Source organism: Poecilia reticulata, chromosome 15 (genome assembly GCF_904066995.2).
Source record: "Poecilia reticulata chromosome 15, P_reticulata-male-v2, whole genome shotgun sequence".
NCBI lineage: Eukaryota > Metazoa > Chordata > Actinopteri > Cyprinodontiformes > Poeciliidae > Poecilia > Poecilia reticulata.
In genome coordinates, this window is record NC_088844.1 from 9,044,789 (window position 1) to 9,071,363 (window position 26,575).

At 36.7% G+C, this 26,575-nt stretch overlaps 1 protein-coding gene across 4 annotated transcripts in view; it reads right to left on the bottom strand.

Moving 5' to 3' along the window:
• Positions 1 to 21,243, bottom strand: part of anapc1 (anaphase promoting complex subunit 1) — a 55,007-nt gene extending 33,764 nt beyond the window's left edge. For all 4 annotated transcript variants that reach the window (XM_008428801.3, XM_081616187.1, XM_017309138.2 and 1 more), the window contains exons 1-24: positions 21,043 to 21,243; positions 20,170 to 20,409; positions 19,920 to 20,084; positions 19,721 to 19,763; positions 19,289 to 19,386; positions 18,954 to 19,036; positions 18,776 to 18,849; positions 18,539 to 18,684; positions 18,297 to 18,457; positions 17,388 to 17,513; positions 17,074 to 17,292; positions 16,498 to 16,593; positions 15,051 to 15,141; positions 14,506 to 14,571; positions 14,237 to 14,374; positions 13,384 to 13,524; positions 12,510 to 12,570; positions 7,083 to 7,138; positions 6,537 to 6,668; positions 6,231 to 6,305; positions 4,020 to 4,133; positions 3,318 to 3,487; positions 802 to 893; positions 371 to 519 (exon numbers count right to left, since the gene is read on the bottom strand). In XM_008428801.3, the coding sequence (XP_008427023.1) occupies positions 371 to 519; positions 802 to 893; positions 3,318 to 3,487; positions 4,020 to 4,133; positions 6,231 to 6,305; positions 6,537 to 6,668; positions 7,083 to 7,138; positions 12,510 to 12,570; positions 13,384 to 13,524; positions 14,237 to 14,374; positions 14,506 to 14,571; positions 15,051 to 15,141; positions 16,498 to 16,593; positions 17,074 to 17,292; positions 17,388 to 17,513; positions 18,297 to 18,457; positions 18,539 to 18,684; positions 18,776 to 18,849; positions 18,954 to 19,036; positions 19,289 to 19,386; positions 19,721 to 19,763; positions 19,920 to 20,084; positions 20,170 to 20,385 (2,712 nt within the window). In that variant the 5' untranslated portion in view covers positions 20,386 to 20,409; positions 21,043 to 21,243. The remainder of the gene's footprint in view (positions 1 to 370; positions 520 to 801; positions 894 to 3,317; positions 3,488 to 4,019; positions 4,134 to 6,230; positions 6,306 to 6,536; positions 6,669 to 7,082; positions 7,139 to 12,509; positions 12,571 to 13,383; positions 13,525 to 14,236; positions 14,375 to 14,505; positions 14,572 to 15,050; positions 15,142 to 16,497; positions 16,594 to 17,073; positions 17,293 to 17,387; positions 17,514 to 18,296; positions 18,458 to 18,538; positions 18,685 to 18,775; positions 18,850 to 18,953; positions 19,037 to 19,288; positions 19,387 to 19,720; positions 19,764 to 19,919; positions 20,085 to 20,169; positions 20,410 to 21,042) is intronic.
• Between the last annotated feature and the right edge of the window lie 5,332 nt (positions 21,244 to 26,575).

Genomic DNA, 26,575 nt, shown 5'->3' on the forward strand with positions numbered 1-26,575 from the left:
ACAAAAAAAAATGGACAGGCCATCATCCTAACCAGTTATAATAAGAATAAGCATCAAAACTGCATGGTTAGTAAACATGCAGCATTTATTTTTGTTTTTAATAAGAACATCTGTAAGGGATCAATATGGCTACCACAGCATCATAATGTTAAGCATTAATCAAAAACATTTGACTTTAAAAACATTATATGTTTATATTAAGAATAAAACAAGGTAAATAACTGAAATCTAAATATTTGGGTAAAGTTCTTCAGGTTGCTTTGAAACTTTATTTCCAATATATATATATATATATATATATATATAAATACATACACACATTAATAACAATGGCTTAAAAAACATTCAAATACAGGAAGTGTGGTTATACCAGGACCAGCAGCTTGGTCCTCTGACAGATGCCAGGCAGGTACGGAAATGGGGGGCTCGCCTCCCCTCTCAAGCAGCTACTGAGCCATTTGAACACACATGGCGGATTAGAGCTGAGGAAGGATGGCCGGTGCATCTGACCAATCACAGCTGAGAGCAAAGAGTGGGTCAGTCAAAGGTCAAGACAATGGGGAAGATGAAAAAAGTTCAGTCATTGCTGGTAAACAACAATTACCAGAGAAGCAAGGAAATTTAAACTCTAGTTGGATACACACGCTATGGAAATAATATGTTTATACTGGAATTACCTGGACAAATACAAAGAGCTCGCTAGGCTTTTATGAGCATCAAAACTTTTTTTTTTTGACTTTACAATTACATGTCTTGTGCATTTCCTGCCTGAATATCACATTAACCCATTTAGTCTCTTACCCTGGTCTATGATGCAGCTCTCCATAAAGCAGCTAATTAGCGAAGGGTAGTCTCTCCAGTACAGATCAACATATTCCTCCAGCTGCAGGTCTCTGCAAACAAACGATGAATCACATAAATAGAGTGCAGAGAAAAAGTATTTTCCCCCCTGATATCTGCCATTCAGTCTCCTTTAAATTTTTTTGCTCAGTGTTAGTATCTTAGATAATGTTCTGGATTTCTTTTTTACAAACCATTACATGCATTGTTGACCACTGTTTGCAGTTTGGTCCATTTTTAGATAATTGTGCTTACAATGTCAGCCTGGTGAAAACTCTCGGCTAAAGAAAACCAAATATTTACTTCTTCCGCTGCCATTACTAAAAACTACAGGCAGAATATTATAACAGCGCAGAAAATCGACATGGTCGTTCACAACTTTTCCTTCTGTTCACTGATTGGCCTGGTCAAAATTCAACTTGAGAAATCAAAGTCAATGGGATATAGCCTAGATAGAGCAGTGAAGAGAGATGAGAATCAAATGGGATTTGTGTAGGAAAGCAGTGGTTGACTGGAAAAACAAAGCCTTAAAAATGTCTTTGTAACCTTTTGCAGACCAAAACTATGACTTTGTTTCTCAGCTGATCTTAACTTTCTTTAGGCTCGATGTGTCGCTTTCAGACATTTTAGCCTACTTCATGTTGTCAGACAGATTTTAGGTCAGGTGTGGGTAGAAAAACTGAACCACATTTATGTAGTGCTAGTTTGGTTTGGGTAGCTTGTTTCCCCTAAAATTACATTTTTGTATTTACTCAAATTACCTTTGTTTAATGATCTGAAACATTAAATGAGCAAAAACAGAGTAAAAGCCGGGCAGCTTGGATTCTGTCATTTCCCTTTGATTAAAGCAAAGGACTATTTCCATTATTAACAATTCATAGCTTAGAAGATCATGTCTACCTTGCGGTAGTTTTTTTTTTGCTAGTCTCTGTGCTGCACAGCGAGGCAATAAACTGAAAAGTTATTAGAGCTATTCTAGAAATATCCCGACATTCTCAAATAGCTTCTGTGACATTTAACTTGTTTAGGGCTCCAATTGCCGCAAGATGGAGCAAAAGTAATTAAGAACCATGAACCACTGCTGCCATTGACCTGCAAACCAAGAGCTCAATGGCAGTCAACAATCTGTTGTTTTTTTTTTTAAGGAACATTTAAAAATGTCTTCTTTACTGTATGTCACACCCTATATTTAGATAGGTAAAGCCCTAATTAGACAAAATAAATAAATAAAATTGCCCTCCTTATTCCTCGATCCCAGATTCAACATAACACTTCAATCTAAAGTGAAAACCTACTCTATCCTTCAACTTCAATATTATGACCATAAGAACTTGAAAAGTGTAACTAAATTTTGCAGGCGTATAGAATTTTTAATTGGTCTGCATTTAAAATAAAAACATTATAGATAGTTGTATTACACCCATAAAAAAATTATGTTAGATTATTTTATTAACAGTAATAATAATTGCTACTTTTGTGTTTTAAACAAAATCAATCATGTGACATAGTTCTTGCATTTTTTTGAGTTACCACCATGAAACTGGGGGTATTTCCACTCAAAGTTTATTATAGCAGAACAATCTGCCCCCCTCCCAAACTCGCCGCTAATGGATATTTAGACAATTTGGGCCAAACGCATGATTCGCAACATGATTCTGAATATATTAGTTTCAAAATAAAACTAGAAGCCCACTGAGTAAATTTGTCCTGTGGCTGTGAAAAGTTCATTTGAATATTGAAACTTCCTTCCTTGACTGGCAGAATTTGTGTCGTGAAAACAATCTTTATGGCAGAATCTATCTTTGGACTCAAAGTGTTTACAAACCAATAAAAACATTTCTGTTTTACAATAGCCTGTCTCCTCGTTAATTTATCAAGCTGCCTTAATGAAACGTTACATTTCCAGAGGAAAGCTAGGCTGAGGATAGGATACAAACTGATGAAATTACTGTGAACACGATGATATAAAAAAAAAAAAACTACAGATGGCAAAACAATTCAACTCAAAGAGGATAAACTATTTTTAAAATTATGATACAAAGCAATCAGTTATTTGCTTAGCCTGTTAAAGTACAGAAAGCATAAAAAATGTCAGCATACTTAAATACAACCCACATACTAACAATGTAGAACAATTACTCTAAAGAGCTCTTCACTCTCCCACTCCTCTTATTCTCTTATTGTCATGGTCACCAATAACAGCAGTCACTTGACAATCTGTTAAAGTTTATTTCCCAACACACAAACCACTGAAGGGCCTTGGATTACACACAAAGTTTCACTGAAAACAATGAGTTGCATTCCCCATTTCCTTCTGTGTGCGAAAGTTCAATGTAGTTTATGAGAATGTTCAACAGGCTGTTTGTAGTGATAATTGTACGCGCCTCGTGTCAGTCTGCCAACATTGTTTTATTATAGAAAGACAGCTTGATGACTAGCAGAACTTAAAAATGGAAAATAAATAAAATAGCGGCTACCTGGCCAACTGCTGCAGCAGACACACCAGTGATGAAGCTCTTGCCCTGTGGAGCTCGTCCAGCTGCAGCTCCTGGTAGAGAAGATGGAGGACACCGAAAAGGGCGGGAATGTGAGGGAACAGAGAAGCCGAACTCTCAAGTTTCAAAGATGAGCTGGAGGGAGAATCCGCCTGGTGTTGGAAAGGGGGAAAAAAAAAAGGTTGAAAACGGCCATTTTAAAAAAAAATCTCAACTGAATCTGGAATTGAAATGATTTGAAGCACATTTGGGGAACATATTGTTCTATATAACTGAATATGAATTAGACCTGTGTTGTATACAACACAAGATACATTAGTTGTGAGTTGGCACCACATACAAAAACTTTAAAGAAATGAGAAAGCATTGCGTTTAAACTTTTTCCAGCAACTCAAAACATTTACATCCTTCTGCCATTTAAAACTTACACTCCAGTTCCCTCCTTTTAGAAGTAGTTTCTGCAAAATTAATATTAGTAACTAATAAAGCACCTCAAGTCAGACACACATGATGTCTACAAAGATGCAGAACAAACAAGAAAGGCGACAAAAATGGATGTGGAGAATAACGAGCACTACCTCTGTGAAGACGCAGAAAAATCTTTTACTTTCATTGATCTTTACGTGTTGTAAAAATCTAAAAAGCATGGGTTCAATATGGAATAAAGAAGATTGGGTTACGTACAGAAAACGGGTCCTCTTTTTCTGCGGCGGGAACATTGTTGGGGTCCACTGATCCACAGACGGGCTGAGAATTTATCTGACGGTGATAATGAGATGCCAACAGGTAGTCCCAGTCCTACAAAACCAGGATTATAGATCAATGCCAGTCTGAAGTTTGGATTATTGCCACCATAACCACAACTAGATTCAAATGCTAAAAATGATAACATTATAATGACACTTGGTGAGTTCCTTCAATTCTAGAAGGGAAAAAAAGTACTAAAGTCAGATTTAGAACATAATCCAGAAATAATGTCAATGAGCCAGATGTTTTAACCAGCAGCACCTCTTAGTGAACTACATAGCTTCACTAACAAACTATGCCTGTATGGGTCGATGCACCTTCTGTTATAAAATGTCTTAAATACACTCAAGCACTTTTTCCAACTACAGACATATCCTAAAACAATCAGAGCAGAGCTTAATAATGGAAAGGAAACCTGTCTTCACTCAACTTGAACATGTTCAGTGAAGTTCAATGGACAACATTAACAGATATGATCTCAGGTCTTTTCAGAGATACTAAAGTTGTCTCTGAGCTGGCACTGGCCATATTTCTACCAATGTTTCTTTAAGTACATTTTGAAGTATTTCATTAGAAAAGGTTGATGGAAACTGAAAAATTCCAAATGTTTTTTTTTGTTTTCTTTGCTCGCTTGAAGTGGTTTTTGGCTCTTCTGAAAAAGAGTTGATGCAGTAAAGGGGTAGATGGAAACACATTAGCCGATCAAGTTCTGACGTAGCAATATTACCCATCCATCAGTGGGTCAGTGCCTTACCAGAGGCACAAAAATGTTTTTTGCAACATATTAAAGGTTTGCTCAAAACCTGTATGACCATCCATGCTGGAGGGAAACGTGGATTCTTACATCACACCCAAATTGAGGGCCTTCTAGTTGGAAATCGAAAATCACTGACATTTACAACTTGTTTGGCTCTAGCATCAGCAAAACAAACAAAAAATAGTATATTTCTCTCCATTACCTGGGGTCAAAAAAAAAAAAAAAGAAGATCTCAGGTAAATAAATATTTAACAGAAATGTTTGTTTTGATCTTGTGCTGTGGGATTCAGCTTGATTAGGCTTTGAGATCCAGGTTTAATTTCTAAACAATAGAGACATCAGTGCTTTTTAAGACAGTGATGTCAAAATTTACGAATCTTCTTCCGCAGATTTGTACTTTCCTACAAAATGACCTCCAAATAAAGGAAAAAATCTGAACAACGTGGTATGAAAACATGTCCTCATATTGCTGTTGTGGGCCAATTACTATTAGTTTTGTTTTTCAAAGACAACAATTTTCAAAACGGCTTTACACCAAGTAACCCAAGTCTGTTGAAAGGGTGTGAATACTTTATGTGCAGGTTACAGCAGGGGTTATCCTCAACTAAAATTAACCACACAGTAGCTTAAGTAAAATCTGACACATCTTTCCTCGGGTCAAAAATAAAGCAGCGCACTGAGCCTGCAGCTGACTGACATTTTCCAGACGCGTTTGCTTTAATGAGAAAAACACACAAACACAGATTAGCTAAGAAATCTCCTTTAATGAGACACATTTTAAGAAAACCCTCGAAGGCTAGCTCGCAGAGGAGCGATTTGATTCATCTTTTCTTTATATAATTACAGTGCAGGTCAGGCTTATAGAAGGACAGAGCGAACGTCCACGCTGAGGGTCTTTATTCACACGCCAGCAAAATCATGTGTGAATATAGAGCAGAGGACCAATTATTATTCTCTGCTACTTCAGATAAACTGCACCAATTCTCTCTGTGAGCAAAAGTTTAAAAACTGGATGAGGCTCTCTTTTGGTTGAAATGATTTAATATATTTGAATGGACTTCTTATTTTAGGTTTAACTTTGTGCATTAAATTACTGCCTTATGTATGTATGTATGTATATATATATATATATATATATATATATATATATATATATATATATATATATATATATACACACACATACATACATATAAATGCTAAAAATACATATGATAATGGCAGCAATGCAAATAGTCCGGCCAGCAAGTCGATCTTCTATGAATGTTCTCAAAAATACATCTTGGTTATATTTCTCAATATAACATACATCTCATAAATAGTTTAGTTTTTTTCCCCCTCCACAGATACATATATTTGTTATCGTTGTTCACATTATGCATCTTGCATACCTCATCAGAGCCTCCGTCAGAAGGACGAGCCTTCTTGGCAGCAATAACTGGAGAGAGCGGGACTTCAAACTGCAGCTTAAGAAAGAAAACAGAAAAACGAAAACAAGAAAATGATCAATTGAAGGAATATTTTTGTTTGATAAAAAAAAAAAAAAAAAAGATTTTTAAGTTGAAGACGTTACATATTTTAGTCAGCCGAGAACTTTCTCAACAGTCGGATCTGAAGGTGTAACTATCAGTGTTTTTTGAAGATACGCCGAACCTCACTGAAAATTGGAAGAGAAGAATCAGAAACGGCTGACTCACGTGTCGAGTCCAGGCCAGGCGCTCTGTGTTGTAGCCCATCAGCGTCATGAAACAGGTGACGAACTGGCTCCACTCTGCATGAGCGCTGGGACCGCCGGGGGCGTTGTAGATGTTGTACCACTTCACCAAAACCTGCATATTTTATGAGAAAAATCTAATTTCTCTCATGACCTAATTATCGTACCAAGATCTGTACTTTCAAAAATGAAGTTGAACAGAGGTAATATTTTTGTTCTGCAGAGAAATGAGGAATCTGTAGCAAGTTTTAATGTAAGCAAATTAAATATATTCACGTCATTATTTACTAAAGTAGAGGTAGTTTCTACATGGTAAAAACAAAATGATATCACTAAAAATCATAATAATAAAGTTTAAGTGGGGATAAAAAGTTTAAGGAAACATTTGGTAAGGTTGTGGTAATAGTTCTATCAGCATAGGAAGAATCTGTCTGTCATGACTTATTTAAAACAATAATAAAAAAGTTTAACGTTTCAGATTTATCTAACTCGATTCAATCTGGGTTTCAACATCCCCACTTTCACAAACCTTCATGGCAACGTCTTTGGGCAGGATGAACCGAATCGCTTGAAGGCACTTCCTCACTGCAACAAAACAAAATGAAAAAACATTTTTTCTAGAGTTTCAATTGAATTGCATCCTAAACTCCACAGAACTTCCGGTTGAGTCATGCAAGAGGCCAACCAGGTAACTGGATTTATTAAAACTACAGTTTTTCTATGAGATATTTTCCACAAAAAAAAAAAGAAATTGAATGCGTTTATCCTCTTCTGATCATTACTTTTAACATAAGAATTATAATAATCCTAACTTCATTTATTTAAAGCAAGAGCTCTTTCCTTGTGTGATACCCATTTTATCATGACAATATGTGGCTGATGCTTTTTAACAAATGTCAAATAAGAAAAGGGAGAAGAAAAAACAAAAACAGTAGCACATTAATTAATATTGCTGTGTCTGACCAATCAGATTCCTAATCAGCATCACTAGGCTATCTTAATTGGTCGTCCGAAGTCAGAAAGGTCGAAAAGGAAGTGGATAAATGCCATTTCATTAGAAGAACGCCTCGTCCGTTCGATCGATTACTAAATAATAGGAAACGGTGCAGGAACAAGGAACAGGCAAGAAAAAAAAGGGAGATAAAGTCGTCTTCAAACACAGCTGACACAGTGGGAATTAATTATAGCTGAAAACAGAAATAAATTACCATTTTGGCTTACAGTAAAAACCAGAGCTCCTACAGATAAGATTTAGATCAGTGTTTCTCAACCTTTTTCAGCCCAGCGCCCCCCTAGCCTTTATCCAGGTCCCTCACCGCCCCCCACCAAAGAATTTGTAGGCTACTTTGCACTATTATTTTATCATTAATATTACTATCACTATTGTAGATGTTTTGATTTTTATGCTTCTGTATTTATCATCAAAAATAATTTCCTAGAGAACAAAAAAGTCATGGGAATAGAAATTATTTTCACATGTGTCTACAAAAAATGCAATGAACATTCAAGTTAAAATTGGTAGGCCTAACAGCAACCAGATTGGAAAAACTATTCTTATTCTGTGCCATTTTCTAGTTGTTAAATATTACACAAAATGACCAGATAAAAGATGTTCAACATGCCAGTTTAAACTTTGATCTATTTGCAAAACGACTGAGCTCTGCAACATTAAAACATGGATAGAACTGTAACTACATTAATCATAGCTCTTCTTCTCTTCAGTGTTTCTGTGGGTTTCTGGTCGTGCAGCTCTGTGCTGCCTTCAGGAGAATGGGACATCAGAGTATCAACCATAAAATTTCACCTACGTGGCATTTATTGTGCAAACCAGAGCTTTCAGTGGAAAAACAAAAGTTCCAGGTCCTTTTAATGCCATACAAATATGAGACAGAAACATGGATTATATCTTCATATAGACCTTTCTATTGATTTATAGATTAACAGTTTTACTGAACAGAAATTACAAAGAACAAATCTGGTTCTTAATCAAATCCTAATGAGTCAAACTGAAAGTGTCATGGAGTCATCAGCCTCATGACATCAACACTGGCATAAAAAATAATATTGAAGAAATAAATATATCAAATCTAATTAAAAACATAAATAAGTGATCAGTTATTTACTATTATAGTCTGTAAGATATTTATTCTCAGTACTAGATATGGTCTTAAACCCATGGCACTTCAACAATATTATTTTACCTTTTATCTCGAAATAGTGTGTTTATTCTTGCTATACAGTCCTCTGTATTAAGTATTGCTCAAAATGTCTTGCCATACAAGTTTATTCCTCTGTATTTATTTTAGTTTCTTAGTTTATTCTTGCATTTTGTTCTTCATTCATTTCCATTTAGCTTCCTTTGATTAATATTATCCTCTCTTGGTTTATTTCTATGTCCACTTTAGTTTCTGTCCTGTTGCTACATTTATTTTATCGTTTATTGACGCTCACCATCAGTAATCTTCACTCATCACCTGCTGCACCACCTAATTGCCATATATTTCACATCATGTGTTGATTTTTCACTGTTCAGCGCCGAATTCTGTTTTTATGCCATAATTCACATCTAGTTTGTCGCTCCGCTTTATGTCCCGCTTCTCCTGTTTCAGAGTTTTGCGCAATGGTGTGCAGCGTTCGGGAAACGTATCGATGTGGTAAAGGCAGACTGATACAAACCTTTTAAAACAACTAAAACAATTTCGGTATATTATTGAAATGTAGAAGTGCTGTGGCACCGTTGTTCTATCACACCCGTTTCATACCAGACCACTTACAGCACCGGTGTTAACGCTATAAAATGAACGCCCTCTATCTTGGTATCACCCATTGAGGGATTTCTTTATTTAAATGGGTTCATTTTTCAGAGGGATACAAAGTGAGGGTATCGTGATTTTAGTAATTACATGTTTATAAGAGCGATTTTCTGTCGTCCTTCCATGGAAGCGGGCAGCTTTCAAACGGAAATAAAACACTTTTTAATATAAGTTGCTGCTTTGACATGATCACAGAACTGCCAAAACATATGTACAAAAATACCAGACTAAAAGTGAATCACAGCAACGTCATCAGCCGGTGTAATGCTGAACTGATGCGGTGAAGCTACTAGCAGGAGAACGGAGCTGTGCCAAAAGCTACAAACACTGAATAGAAGAGCTGCCATCGATACAGTTGCAGCCAAGCATAATTTAATGTTACACAATACAGTTTTAGCAAGTTGCTCAAAGTCTAAACTTGTCTTGTGCATATAGGGTGTAAAGTTTACCTTCGACCAAAAGCTCCCCAACGGAATCCCAGCGACCCCTTTTGTAAAGATTTCCACCAGTGCCCCCTGCCGTCCTCTGAACACCCCCCAGGGGGGCGGTACCGCACACGTTGAGAACCGCTAATTTAGATAGTGGAAGATGACAAAGCTAATCCCCAGTTTAACTGGTCAGATAATGCATTAGAGCAGTGGTCCCCAAACTACGGCCCACCTCCACATTTGGTCCGGCCCCCTGAACAATACCAGAGAGCATTCAGATTTTTTTTTTTCATATACCGTATTTTCCAGACTATAAGCCGTTTACATGTGAATTTTTTTTCAACCACCAGGGGGCTCTTTAGCAGGAAGTGAATCACTGGAAGTCAAAATTGGAAATAAAAGAAGAAAGCAACCATTAAAACGGAATTAGGTTTTAATAGGGAATTGAAATTTGAGAATGTTGTTGATCAGTTAAATAGCATTGAGGGGAAAAATAAGATTTTTGGTTTTTTTTTATAATACTGGGATCATTATGAGAATTTGGAGGTATAGATATTAGGATCCAGTAGATGGCAGTAGTGCAACAATAATGGATGCAAGCTGCCGTAGAAATCTAAAGAAGAAAAAGAAGAAGAAGAAAGCGCCCATTTTCATTTAGCACATGCTAATAGCAGACACGAAGGATCAGCACTTTTACCGTTACAGTTACCGTTCGGAAACTACCGTAATCAGTTCAGTTAAATCTAAACTTGGCACCTTTTTCTTTTTCAATGTAATAAATAGAATTTTCAATTGACCTGTTATTATTCAAATTTGGGTGTCAGCCCCTCTCTGCTGCTGCTGCATAGTTGTGGAAAATCTGGAGCAGCAGAGATATCTGCGGCTTATATGTGTATGTTTAGTGGTTTAAAAAAAAAAAAAAAAAAAACTTTGGGGTTGTGGTTTATAGTCCGGTGCGGCTCGTAGTTCGGAAAATACGGACTATAATCCTTCCTGGATTTTTTCTGTGAAGAACCCAGAGAATGTTATTTGATTGTGCTTTCTGGAAAACAGTACATTTTTACATTTAGACACTCCTACAATCGTCACACTTTTTCTGTTACAAACTGACTCCGGCCCCCCACCAGAGAAGGGAAAAGTTATGTGGCCCTCACAGGAAAAAGTTTGGGGACCCCTGCATTAGAGCTACATTACCTTATTTCTTAAGACAATAAGATATGGTAGGGATTAATACTTTTAGGTCAAAGCTGTATTTCCAAGTAAAACTGTCAATTTCCCTGATTTATGGGCCCCTCAGGATAAAAGCAAAATTATTCATGTAAATGTCTCGTAAAGGTTGTAACCAATTGTGCCATATGAATCGTATTATACCATACAAAATTGTCAAATAACTTATGAAATGACAAAAACAAAAAAACAAAAAATCTGATTGCTCTTTCTTTGCAGGTCATTTTCAAAAGCAGAGAAAAGAAACAGGCATCATTAAAGCAAAGCAGAAAGGTCAGAATGACAGAGCCTCTTATTGCACAGCAGCAGATTTAATCTTGGTCCTCCATCCTCAGCTGTCAATTATGACGAAGATGCTTTTTATTTTAGAAAGCAACTGCTCAAAAACTCCAAAACAGAATGGCATTCAAGCATTAGCGTCTCTTGAGAGAAAAAAATCCTGCTACATCAAATAGACGTGAAAGAAAAATCCAATACATAAATGATCGCAGAGAAGCAATTCATTCTCATGCTTTATTTCCAACTCTACAAATTAGATGACCTAAAAGTAGGTAATTCCCAAAGGTGTTGGGGTCCAAAGAATAAATTGTTTCATGCAATAATTAACATTAAAAACTATAATTAGGTGTTTAACTGTACACACAAGTAATATTAGGGATAGGATGATAAACAACCCCACTAGCGAGCAGGCTCTGAGCTAGCAGGCTGTGCACCACGAAGGATTAGTGTACTTCTATATTCATTATCAATTAAGAGATTATTTTTCCCTCCAGTTTGAACTTAACCGGATACCCGCCACAAAACAAAAAAAACATAATTAAATCAAAAACTAAAAGGTGTTTTATTAATTTAAAATTTTTTTTTTTTTTTTTAAGTATTCTAATTTATGTGGCTTTATTACCTACAAAAAGAGTATTTCTCCTAATTGGAACATACAAAATGAACACATCATGAAAATGTAACTCCTACTCACTGTCTTGATAAACACCAGCACATTTTAGTACCTCTATCAGCATTTTGGATGCAATATAATAATGGAGGTAAGTGAGGAAAAATGTATCATTCTCGATGAAATATTTCTGATTTCTTTATGATATTTTAAAATAAATAATCAAAAAAATGAGAACAAGTTAGGTTAGAGATGTCAATGTGATTTTGTTATTTTTATTTTTTCTCCCCAAGCTGCAGAGAACATTGATGTGGTGGATTAATTATAACCATTAAGAAGAGTCAGCCTGTGTGTGTGTGTGTCTGCTTTGTAATGGCATCCTCAGTATAAAAGATTTTACGTCACTGTGAAGCATAGAGCAGCTCGCAAATCTAATTCTGAAGCGCTTAACTGCTCTGACGCAGTCATTTCTGTCTCCATTTGTCTGTGCAGCAATGGGGCGAGTAAAAAGAAAGAAAGTAAATAATTTATTAACACATTGCTTAATTAGACAACAACCACCTTGTTCTTGTTGCCTGTGCTAAATCAGAGCGTCTTACCCAGCTCAGAGGTAGCTATCTCTGGGATACAGATCCTCAGCATCACACCACTGCTTAGCTCCTAGAAATAAAGACAAATAGCAAAAAAATTCACATTACAGCTCCAATTCCACACAGATGTTGGGGAAACAGATGAGGCGTTTAATAAGACACTTTGAGCAGTGTAATCCTCCAATCTGTACAACTGTAAAGTCAAACTAAAGCAGGCAAATTGAATTTGTCCATCCTCTATTTGATTATCTCTACCTTTGCTTTTTCTGTTGCATTATGAAAAAGATGCTCTGTGAAAAGGCCAACTGGTTTCCATCAGGAGATGGAATCCCCCAGCACAAAAAAAAACCTGAGGTAAATAGAAATTTAAATTGATTTGCGAAATGAATGTCTAGAAGTGGAGCACATACATACACTTGGTGAAAATAAGTGTTTTTGGAAAGCAGAAACAACAGATTTACTTGCAGAAGCTTCTGCAGCGTTGGACCAGAACTGGAGCTCCAGCTGAAGGTATTCCATTCCTCTCTTTACTATGTAGATTGTAATTTAGAAGCTGTTCCCTACTTAAAATAATTTATGGAACTGATTTTAAAAAAAAAATTTTATATAGACAATCATAAAATTGAAAATACAAAAAATGTAATGAACTTAAGATTTTTTCATTTCATTTCAATGTGCTAAAAATTATTTTCACATAAATTCAATTTCATGCTTTAAAAAGGTGATAGGGATTTAGTTATGATTTGATATTAAATACTTTACTGAGGAAAGGAATTAATGTGTGGTGTTAGTATTGGAAATCTATGAACAGCGGTAAAATGTCTGAACTGTTTAAAAAAATAAATATTTTAAAAATTAAGAAAAAATAAATAAATCAACCTACCAGAGTGACCCGGTTGCACACAGGGTCCCGCAAAGAGAGGATGAAAGGCGTGGCTTGTTGAAACGAGAAGTCTTCAATGAATGAAGCTTCCTGTTTAATGTTTAGACTCTTCAGCTCCGACACTGGAGAGGGCATTGCATCCTTAAAAAAAGGAATAAAAAAATGCATTAATTAATTTTAAAAAATCAAGTAAGATGACAAGACAAAAAAAAAAGCCTGAAATACTAAAATACCGCAATTTCCAAACTATTGAGCTGCACCCGTAAGTTTTAAGAAGAAAAAAAAAAAAACATACATATACCCGTCTATAAGCTGCAGGTGTCCATTTTAACAAGAGATACTTACACAGAAAGATTAAAAAAAAAAAAAAAAGAAATTTAATGAAGTACGTACCACCAACTACAAGAACATACAATGCACTCTTTCCTGAATAGTATCTTTAACATGACAACATGAAAAAGTAAAATAAATATAGCAGCCTGCCAGAAAAACTCACTGATTACCAGCTTCATCAACCTAAAACCTCTAAAGTCGCATTCTTCAGCGTCTGAATTAAACGCCTCATAAAATACATTGTTGCCGCAGCGTTCAAAGCACGTGAAAAAAATAGCGACTTAAAGTCCGGAAATTACGGTATTCAAACATGGACAGGAAAATTTTCTATAAATGTAAAAAAAAAATAAACCGTAGAGTACTTCTGTCATATTTGACCATTTAAAATATGTACATAGTATGAATATTCAAGTTAAAAAGACAACTCAACAGGTAACTTTGTGGAATAAACGCAACTGTTTCCTACTTCAAGTCTGAAAAATACATTCGAGTGGAGTGCATTAACGCCACATTCTTTTACCTCATTAAGCCTGTGGATGTGCCTGTTGCCTGCATTAGCAGGTGTACTGACGGTCTCCACCGGTGTGCTGAGATAAGGGAGTTGATTGGTCAGGCTGATGGAGTGAGACAGTGGGCTGGGGAGATGCACCTTACTGACCTGCAGGAGCACAAAGGAAGCCGATTCAGGACTGCATCACTGAAATACTCTATTGAATAAGTTAACACTAACAGTGTGTGAGGCAGCTGAGTGTTCATGCAGTCATCAACCTGTCCCCATGTTGTCCTTACCCTTGTGATGCCTGTGTAAATAACCAGACTGCCACAAGCCTCCAGAACCAACATGGCATCTATATTCTGGAGAGCAAAAACATACAAATGAGACTTTTCAAAAAACAAATCAAAACTAAAAACTTGCCAATTGTGTTTTTGCCCACCACAGTGGTCCAAAGTTCAGAATAATTTAGACACATTTTAGGACAGAAAGTAAAGAAATTGAATTAAAAGGTAAATAAGATTTCAGTATACTATAAATATTTAAATTGTAATAAAATTATCTAAAATTAATTGGGATGATTTTATACTAAATAAAAAAAAATATATACATGGATCGAGATAAAATGGATGTATAAACACATAATAAAAACGGAAATTAATAAGACACCAAAATAATAAAATCAATATAATTTCAAGTTTTTTCATATAACCAATGAACTTCCATCTCTACATTAGAAAAGGAAAAAAAGAAGTAAATTTATTTAGCAATTGGAACACACCGCTTCCCTTTATGATAGGAAAATGTTTTGGAGCTGGTTGTACTGGGATGCCATGAATACCTGCAGAGGTGCAGCATCTTTTGCAGGTATGGTTGTGACGGAGGGGAAGATGAGCTGGGTGGCATCGTTGCTCTCTATAAACTTCACGCATCTGTAGGAACAAAAACACGGCAATTTGTAAGTGCACATTTCACCGTTTAATTCGATAGGGAAGGGAAAAGGAAGAAGGAAAATCACAGAAAAGCATTCTAGATTAAATTTGCTTTAGAGAGATAATCAATTCTCGTTGCTCTAATGGCTCTTTAATGTTGACCCAATTGTTTGGTAGGACTCAGACAGCATCCGTCAACTACATTATTATTGCGCCTTCTTCGTTGTAGAGCTTTAAATAAAGAAATGATCAGATCTTTACTGGATAGAGAAACTCTTGAAATCCAAACTGAAATTAATCAAAAATACACAGGGGTTGGCAAATTAGAAATTCAAGTACAGACTCAAAGCCAAATATACGGACAAAAAAAAGTGATGTACAATATAACAGTATTTGTTTTTGTGCTTTTGGTTCACTGCAAACACAGATCCCAGATAATGATAGTCAATCCACCTACAAAATGTTAGAGATTACTTCCATATCAAGATCAAGAAAGTTTTAGGGGTTGCATCCTGCTACATCAGTTGTTTTTTGGGGGGTTTTGAGAGAGAGAAACACTCAGTTTAGTTTCTGAATTATTTAATCAAAGCATTTTCTGCACCATTTTTTAAAAAAATTAAAGAAAAAAAGAAAAACAAGAATTACAAAATATATTGCTGGCATAATGACAAATTATTAATCATTGCAGCAAAGATGTTCAACAAATGCACATTTATGCAATCATTTAATTCCCCATTACTTAATTTTTTTTTTGTGCGTGTGTTTTGTTTTTTTGAGGATGAGGGTTTGGAGTTGTCGCAGCAGCAGTTGTTGCTCTTGGCAACCGTCTATATGGCTCATGTTAAAGGCCGTACTTGCTTGACATGTAAACACCACACTAGTATATAGTTCTACACAGAGAGCTTATTTGATACCACAAATTATTTTTTCTTACATAAAAGTACTATTCCAACATTTTGATTTAATTGTTTATTTTTCTGTGTTGTATTTTTTGCTGCCTCTTCGCAAAAACTCTTGAAAAAGAGGATCTTAATTTCAATGGGGTTTATTTATTTATTTCTTATAAAGATTAAATAAAAAACTGTGATGTAAACAGATCTATAAGCTGCATCAATAACTCTGAAGAGTATAAATGGTATAAATTTCAAGTTTAAGGCTTGCTAATTAAATTTAATGTGGCAGCCAATGCGGTGGCAGATTGTACAGAAAAAAAACAAGGGAGCAGCTGTAAAGGATGTGGATTCATTCCGAGTTGGAGAAACAAAAATGTTTCTTATGCAATAATCATCAATGGAAAAATAAAAGCCATTGATAAATAAAAGCCAAAAATTGCAGCAGTAGTGCATATTTGCTTACCTCAGGTGTTGATGTGATTCCACCAGGAAGCAGAGATAGTGGTTCTCACAGAGGTCAGAGGTCAGAAATACTTTAGATGCCTGGCTGCTCATCTCCCTGAAAAATGCAAGAAATCAGCACTAGTAAAACACATAGGAATACAAAACTGAAACAGCATGACAAAATGTACAATAAATATAGTTTTTAGGTGTTTTGTACAACTGTGACATATTCACTATTCCCAGATAAAGTTTAACATTTTGCTTAAAAGATCCAAAGAAATTTTGATTCAAACATAAAATATGGAAATGAATAAAATTGTTAGAATATTACAACACAGACATTGACAATTTCATTAATAAAATATATTGTTTTTATTTTATTTGGGGGATCATTTTGTCACACAGTAGAGCAACCCTGGTTTCTAAGATGACAAATCAGAGTAGCTTTACATGACAGAATATTTTTTAAAAAGCATTCAACTGGAAGTTAGAGATAAATTTATTTCAACACAGAACTAATCTAGTATTAATCTAATAGCTCAATCCCAGGACGTCTCTGGGTCTGTGTCCAACACGGCTCTCTGTGGTTTAATACCTGTGACATCCAGCGGAGACCGCCTCACTCCACAGCTGCTCCACGCAGAGGTCCGGTATGATCGGTTCCATCTCCGGCATCGCCACGCTCTCGTTGGCAGTACTGTTAGGAGACGGCAACAAGCCGTGGTGCCCCCTGGGGGACGGGCTGTGGAAGGACGTGTTGAAACGAGACGCGCCAGAATAAGACGGAGCAGCCATGCCAGGAGAGTGGGCGCGACTAGGATGGACACAGGAAGAGAGAGAGCAGAAACATTTTACCCTTTTCATGTTCCAAAGGTGAATGATAAAGCTGTGGCTTACACTCACTCCCACCTTAAGGCGGCCATGTTGGATATGTTTGGAGAATGAACTCGAGAGTGAACTCCTGGTGAGGAGGTCATGATCCTGCTCGGGTGACTGTGCAGAGTGCTGTAGTGCAGAGGAGAGCTGAACGCAGAACTGAAGGAAGAAGACAAAAGACAGGGTGGGACAACTACTTCTTTGAGTTTTTATTTACAGTTTTGAGCAAACCTTATGAGGAATTTCAGTATTGTCACTTCAAGCAAAACTGCAAAACCTGTTATGACGAGCAGTAATAAACCTACCTGGCCAGACATGAAGCTCTCTCTTGAAGAAATATCTTTGAAAAACTGGGTAAATATCATTTTCACTAAAACGCTATTTATGACTAGCTATAGATAAGCCATTTGTGTAAAAAGAACTGTATTCAAATATGTAGGCAAAATGTTTAACTAACCTAAACATGAGCAAAAAGGCAAGTTATTCTCTTACTTGAGTTTTTATGTAAAAATTACTTAAGTCTTGAATTTACTAAATTTTAAAGGAGTCTTGAAAATTCTTATATTTCTTACCAAAACCCTGTTTGATGGTGAATTATGAAGCCAAACGCAGCACAAAGTGTTTAACTTCTGTGAAAGAACGAAGTTTTTTCTATATATTTTTTTATCTGAGTTCAAAAGCATTGATTACGTTTTAGATCCCGTTTAACCAACAGCTAAAATGCAATTTAGCAAATAACAGTCATAACCAATGTCTAAGCAACAAATAGTCTGACGTTTTGGAATGGTTGGACAGGCCTGTCCACAATAGATAACAACAGATTTTAGAAGTGAACCAACAGAAGATAAGTTCTGCAAGACTGGAGTATTAAGTTCCAATTTCTTAAAAATAAAATAAAATTAAGGAAAGAGGAAAGCAGGAATTTCTCTTTTTATCCATTACCTTATTCCCGCTGCAGAACCCTGCCCTCCACCTCCTCCACTCCCTCCAGGTGAGTCAAGATGGGAGGTGTTACGTAAATGAGATCCTAGAAAACCTGAAGCCATCAAACCCAACGGCGTCCCAGCTGGTTCTGTCAGACACCGCAGGACCAGGGAACGCTCCTGAGAAAGAGGTCAGGGGTCAGACAAGGCATACGTTTTTGTTCAGGATTTTTTTTTTTGCCTGAGTGTGAGGTCACTCACATCATCTGTGACTTTCCGCAGGGCCCACACTGTGTGCGTTCCTTGTACGGTATCATATGATACAACTATAGAGGGCTGGCAGCAGGTGAACACCATCTTCATGTTGGAGTCAGACACATACTGCACACGAGAGCCTTCAAACGGGCCTTCATAGTCATAAGAAGAAGCCCAGTATCAGTTTGGTCAATAAACACTCAGACAGGTGGAAAGAAACCAACAGCCCAATCTGTGCTGTACCTGGAGGTTTGCACACAATGGGTGCAATCTCATCTAAAGGATGTAACATGCTGAACACTGTTGGAAGAGGTTCTCTGTATAGAAAATACACAGGAATTTAATGAGGAAGCACTAGTTCAGGTGATGACATCTGCCTTGAGCTTGTATGTCCAAGTACTGATGGGTTTTATCATCTTACCCGGGAGGATTCGGTTGTGTGTCATTCGCTGCGTTTTTCCTTTCCAGCAAAAGTCCGAACTTGGTCGCCCAGACGTTTGAAACCTAAAACAGGCAATATGAGACGGATCAGAAACAAAACCATTCAATAACAAGCTTATAGAAAAATAATGTAAAAATAAAATCAGGCAAACATTCATGGACTTTACATCTAATTTCTACTGATAAATCTTTTTTTCCAATTATTACTGTTTAGCACTAACAGCTTGGAGATCATTCTAGATTCATTTAGTGGACCAACTAAGAATCTAGCACAAGGAAGCGCACCAAGTTGTGTCTGTTTATTTTCTCCCTCACCTGGAAAGGTAGCGGTGAGATGAAATCTTTGCCCGTCACAGTGTGTACGTTAATGCAGCTACTCTGGACAATACACACCGTTTGCTCCACTTCTTCAGCTGAAAAAGAAAATAATCAAATTCTTTCAGCATAAATGGACCCTGAACGAAAGTAAAGGAAAAATCACAGAAAGCTTAGCACGGGCCTGTCAAGATAACACATTTTGCTGAAGAATAAATCGTCCCAGAAATTATTGCAATAAACAATCATATTGTCACTTTGTTAACCAGATAATGGCATATGTATACCCTGTCTAGGATCAATAAATAAAGAGAGAGAGACATGAGAAAAACAATCATGCAAACTGAAATTATTAAGCTCTTAATTTTTCGCACAATTAATTGATTTATTGTGACAGGTTAGCCTTTTAGTAAAAGCATAATTTTACTGTACCGTCATTGTTGTTCTGAGGAACAGCAAAGTTGCACCATAAAGCCTGTATGAAGTAGAAGACAGTCAGCAAGTACAGAGAAATCACCATGTTCCATGTTAAAAAAAGATACTTGAAAACAGTTTTTATGAAAACAAACAATGAAAAACATAATTAGCATCAATATTTTACAGAAAATGATGTTTTTTTTCTATAACCCACCTGCTGCACTGGGCTGTCCACGGTGAAGGCCTTGTACACACTGGAGGCTTGTGTACGACTGCCCTGGCTCCAAACAGCCATGTTTCCCGCAGTATAAAGTTCTTCCTCAAACTCAGCTTCATCCTCTTTGACTCCTGTGCAACCTTTCCTGAGCTGCCAAGATTCCTGATGATGGAAAGAAGCCACTGCGTGTTTCAGATTAAATATATTTTTCAAAGAAAAGCTACGTGCAAAAGCCGTGCCATCTCACCCTCTCTCTTTCCTGCAGACTGACTTCCTGCAGGGACCCCACCAGCCCGGCAGCACCGTCGGAGGACCAGAGTTCAGAGGCTGGCTGGAGCTCCCTAAGCTGCAGGTTGAAGGCGTTTGGATGGTTCCTGCAGTGCTCTCGGCCAAACGGGACAAACAACTGCAAATCCCCTGCGGCAATCATCGTGGCTGTCTCTTCATACACGACTTCCGACATGAGTTCCAGATTTCAGCATTATTTCTGGGGAGAAACAGTTTGTGGGGGCAACTGTTTTTAGCTTATTTTTCACAATTACTTGATCTGACCTATTCTGAGGAACAAGATGATTCTTCAGGGTTTTGAGATCAAGCTGGGGTTTTTTTATGTAAGGAACACAATCTCATTTTCATTGTAGCTCCAGCACCTGTAGACAACCACTGCAAAATAATGCGATTGTGAAATTACTGTGTAATATTGCAGAACATGCCAACTGCATTTTACCCATAACTGTGCTAAATTATTGTTCATGTTTCTGAATCCAGTGCAAATCAATTATGAATGGTTCCATTAATCAGCTAAATTAGACACCAACAGGAAAAATCTGGTAGCATCTCCTTATTTTCTTTCATTTATTATGACAGTGCTTTTTGCTCAATCCTTTTAACGTTTAATACCAATACCGTCTCGCTTCAAAACTCACCACAAAACCAAACAACATGCTGAGCTTTAACGAGAAATACTCCAAAGCAAAGCTCACTGCTTGTCAATTAACTTCTTAGAGTAAAAAAAAAGCTAACAATAGCATGCTAACGCTAAAACATTATAGGTTCAATGGCATCAAAGCTAGTTTAGCATGTTAGCTGTGAGTTTACTGGGAGGAGTTTACCAACTTACCAGCTAATAAGGAATAAGCAGGCCCTTGTCGCGGTGTCCTCGTCTTTCCTTACTGTATAGTTGGCTTGGCCACAACGTCTTCAACCGTGCTAACATAAAAACGAGTCGGTTGTGTTGCTCAAAATGTAAAGTTGGCTACGACAAGTTTTCAAATGAGCGCGGACATCTTTGCTGTTCTGACAAGCCACTTCCGTCCTGTCTTAGCCAATCAGCAGAGAGAACGGCTTGTGCTGGAAACTGATAGGTGGATGCGTTAAGGGTCTGTCAAGAGAGTAGCACAAAATTACGTTAATCTTTGAAAGAAAAATGAAAATTGTTCTCTGGATTCAACTAGTTGGACTCTTTGCGATATAAAACCTTTTGTTGTTGAAGAAAATATTTGCACATTGTAAGTTACGCAAATTGTAAAAAGATTTGTACAATGTATGTAACTGAGTTTTATTCTGTCTCCTCAGGCACGTGCAGAGGGGGGACCTGGAGGTGCTTGAGCACCTGCCCTTTTTGCTCCTTGCCCCCAAGTGCCCTTTTGGTCAATGTTTTATTTTTTTTTTGTTGGTATTATTATTTTCTAAGTCCTCTTCTGACACATAATAACATGTACTAAAATGATTAGTTTTTTGTTGGGGTTTTTTTGTACAACATAATAAGCCGGTCTTATTGTTACCTTTGACCTTTTGCCCGTGCCGCATGTCGCAGTTGCCTCTCGCGCAGTGAGATGAGGCGGCTAACTGGAGCTCAACGTAGCAAACGTTCCAGATTACAGAACAGTTTTTGGTGAATTAACTGTTCACCAAAACGTTTTATTCACCAAAACGTTTTAAAGTGGAGTAGACTTGCTACTTGTCCGATGACGGAAAACGTTGAAGTATCGTTTCTGCTTCAGCTCGGAGTCGCGGTTTAAACAGAGAGGTAATGAAATACAATCTTGAAAGTAGATTAAAAATGCCGACTTTGCATTAAATTATCATTTACAAAATCATGCAAAGTTGGCACTTTTAATGAACTTTTAATGCAACTTTTAGAACAACATTGCATTAAAAGTGTAATTATTTACCGAATGACACTTCATGACAACTGTCATAAACATTCATAAAGACTTCTTTGTGTTCATGACAGATATGACACTGTCATAAAAGTGACATGTCAGTCTTATGCATACCCCTTCAAATAGTGCACATCCTCTAGGCCACATGTGTCAAACTCAAGGCCCCTGAGCCAAATCTGGCCCACCGTAGCTCTTTGTGTCCCTTTAAACTAAAAATTACATCAATAAGTCCTTCTAGTTTTTCACAAACCTGCAAAATTCACACAAAATCAAAAAATCTACACATTTCTTTCCGATTGTTATATATATATATATATATATATATATATATATATATATATATATATATATATATATATATATATATATATATATATATATATATATATATATATATATAAATTGGTCAAAAACATTGAGTTTAAGTGACTGCTCCCTCAGCCTTACTTGATGTCAAGTTATAGTCCATAATAGAAAGTCACATTTAACATTATACATTAGTGCAAAAATAAAAATTCCTTAAAAACATTTCTAAATTGGCACGAAATCTGTCATTTTGATTGCAAAAAACCCCCCACACGCAAAAAACCCCCCACAAAATTCTGAAGGGACAGCTGTTTAATGATATTTTAACAGTTTAATTGTTTTTTATCATTATATTCTGGCACAACTGGCCCTTTAAGAACATTCAGATTTTTGACATGGCCCAAAATGAAAACGAGTTTGATACCCCTGCTCTAAGCATAGGCTTAGTGTATGTAAACTTTGAACCTTGAAAATGGCATGAAATTAATTTTTTCACAAAATACCCTTCATTAATTGGGCATTTAGTAAAATGCTGGCAATGCTTGCTGATGTAAAGCAGGAAAAGTCAAGTCACATATTTCAATTCTGATAAATAAGATCAATATTTGTCTTTAGACTGTACTGTATTGTAGACTTCTGTTTTCTTTTTACACTCATTTCCTTTCTCCTTGAAGATCTAAAGATGGCTTAAATAAATCCATTCAATTAAAATAAAAATAAAACTTTTATCATAGTTTTACCTAAAAACGCTATTTCCATTATATCTAAACACAGAAAAAATTTTATCACCAACATTTAAATGTATCCTCAGCAGTAGTCATTTAACAAGATCATTTGTAGCATTACTATGACAAACACTACCTAAATTCTTACATCCCTGCTGTTATAATCAGATCTATATGAAGAAATGTATTGTGAATTTTCTTAGGAGTAAATTAAGGAAGTTTTTTAACCAAATTCTTATGTTTTGAAAAAAATCTAATTAAAGATCAAATGAATTTACATTCAGTAAATCCACTGAAACATAAAGAGTCTTTGACAACAAAACAGTAAAAATTTCCCCAATTTATTAAACCTATGGATGTCATCATACCCTAGGATACTAATAAAGACAGCACATAAAGTCCCTGTCTCTCCCATTATTAATAATTAGGCTGATATTTATGAGGAAGGCTGTAACAAATTACTGGAATATGTGGGTGATTTTAGCCAAACTCACCCACATATCTTTACTATTGACAGTAAAATGATGTCCAGAAAACAGGCACATACAGTGGAACACTAAAAACTATTCAATTACAGCATAAAAAAGCATATTTAGGTTAAGTCAAGAAAATCAAATGCAGCCTAAGTTTTCATACTGTTGCAAGACGATGATGTAAAATCGTTTGTGTCACGATTTTACATCATCGTGACACAAAAAGCACGATGACAGTCGAAAGCATGGCTGGCTCTGGATATCGACAAGGTATTATGCAACTCTGTCAGGTTAGATCAGGGAAGTGCTTTCCAGATGCCAAGCAGAGAAAGACGGAGACAATGTGGCAGAATGTTTAATCTATTGAATAAAGTGTTGTTGACTGGCTAAAATCAAAGTGATGACTGTGGACATTTATTTTCCTTCACTCTGCAAACTGCTGCATTGTTTTCTGTAGACTATGGACAAATTCAGGGCGGGGTAGATTTAACACAACCAGGGTTGAGTCATGGGTTTGACTCAGGAAGACAAACCCGGAGTCAAAGGGTTTGCAAAACATGCAAATCCAATGCTTATGTGTTATGATGTGGGGGGACAGGAACATGGAAAACCCAAGAGAGGCCCAAATAAGAGTTTAAAGCCAGGAAATCATTGCTGCAAGGCAACTCTTATAACAACAGTTCTACGAAATGCTCAACAAAATCGACAAAAACAAGCTTGTAAATGTAATTTTACACAAAATGGATAGCACATTACAACTGAATTGTGGGAGCAAAATTCATTCTTATATTGTCTGTTGAATATAGCTAGCGCTAACTACTTCGCAACAAAAAGCTAATGTTATCATAGATGAACAAATTTGCTCTCTAGTGTGAGTTAAACTCATTAGAGCAACCCAGTGATATTATCGTTATTATACTGCTTTTTTTGTTTGTTTGTTTTAATCAACTTACCAGAAGTTATTTCATTCTGCGGATGAGGCTCAGTGAAAGAATTAAAAATATCAATAATAAATAAATAGCAGTTTTCACAGTGTGGGATGTCTTATTCTATGTTACATGGAACAATGTAAGGGTCAGAAATGTTTCTAGGAAAAGTAATTATTGGAGAAATTGCTGGCATGTTAAGCAAAATTGTCCATTTTCACACTGCTTTTCCATGAAAACAAGCACGTTGAAATTCTATAACTCAAAAACAACCATGACGAGCGTCTCATCACGCTCATTTAGCTGAAGAATGCCCGATGATTGCGATGAGGTCATCCTGCTTTGACAGGTATTCAGGTTTTATTGCTGAAGGGAAGTGCATCTGTGACGCACTAAGGTAGATTCGCACTCCGGTGACTTGATCTCTAAAGCCGGCGGTTTCGACTGCGTCAAAGACCACAACCAGTCTGTCGCAAATCTAGCTCAGGGTGAAAAATGATGTTTATAAATATGTCAGATTCTCCCACGCAATCCAGTGCAATTCAGTTATCTAGGTGAAACTCATAATATTCTGTTTTCCTCGATTCTGCACCGCAGCAGGTAATTTAGAATCATTTTTGTCAATGTATTAGATTAGACTGTCTAATAAGACATTAATGGTTTTCTTTTTCAAAGGTTTTCTTTGAAGTTTAATATTAGAAATCCTCTTAATGATTTAATGCTTATGAATCATTTTATCTGCTGAAAGAGAGGGACGAGCCCAAGCAGGAGAGAAATAAGTAGTTGGAATTCTTTTAATGACGACAAGCAGAAGAGTTTTCATGTGATTTAGATTTTTATGATCATCCCGTCCTTTAAAAAAATAAAAATAAGAAAAAAATCCCATGACCCCAGGAGAAAACGACCTCTGGCAGGACATTTTGACATATCATTACAGAAAGGCCCACCTGCAGCTAATGACATTCACAAAGGTTCTGCTGGTGCCCGGGTGTGGCGGTGACCCAGCACGCACAATGGCAGCGCAGAAATGGAATGCGGCCATCACAGAGGTATGAGCCCCACGATGCTGATGAGTTAAAATGTCTGCAGCAAAAGAATGAAGACTTTGAAGAGAGACAGTATCACATCCATAGACAGACAGACAGACAGATGACATCATTTTCCGACCAGGAAGAGCAGCGTAATCCGATTGGTTCCCACAAGAGAGCAACGTGGCCCCAATGAATTCTAGGTAAATTTTTTCAGCTAATGAGAGCTAATGAAGGTAGTGTGAGTGTGCGCTTGCGCAAGTGTGTGTTGCACCAATTACAGTCTCAAGGCTGCATGTGGTGCGTAATGGCTGGCTTGGGGTTGAATCCAGACCAAATGTATTTATGTCTTTAGTTAATTTAGGATGCATTGAAGAGCTCTGGAAGGCTAATTGAGCTGTGTACCAGACAAACACCAAACAATCCCTTCGTTAACGAAACCTCAAGGGAGTGGAGCCTTGATGAGTCCGCTGGCTGTGGTTCTGTGTTTAGCGCCAGAGAGAATAATTCTTATGCATTGATGTTTTTGTCACACTCACGCAACGCATGTGATAGACTAACTTTAAATGAAACATACCGGGAAGTAAGACAAAAAATACAACACATGGTTTTTGAAAATGCTTATCAGAGCTTAAAAGTGTGGCGTGTGTTTGTTATCAACTTACCTGAGCCCGTGGTGTGCTGTGGTGGTGCAGAGGTTAAGCACAACCCACATATGGAGGCCTTAGTCCTCGACGCAGCTGTTGCAGGTTTGATTCCCGGCCTTGGCGACCTTTGCTGCATGTCTTCTCCCTTCTCTCATTACCCACTTTCCTGTCAATTAACAAATAAAGGCCACTAGAGCCAAAAAGATCTAAAAAAAAAAAAAACTTACCTGAGCCAGTATTTAATAGAACAAGTTTTTGCTGTGATTACAGCTGTGAATTAAAGGTTATTAAACAGTAACATTTCGTATGAATCCAACTGGTTTGAAGCTTAGTGTTATTCCCAGTTTAAATGTAAATGTTAGCAACATGTTTAAGTTTCTAAT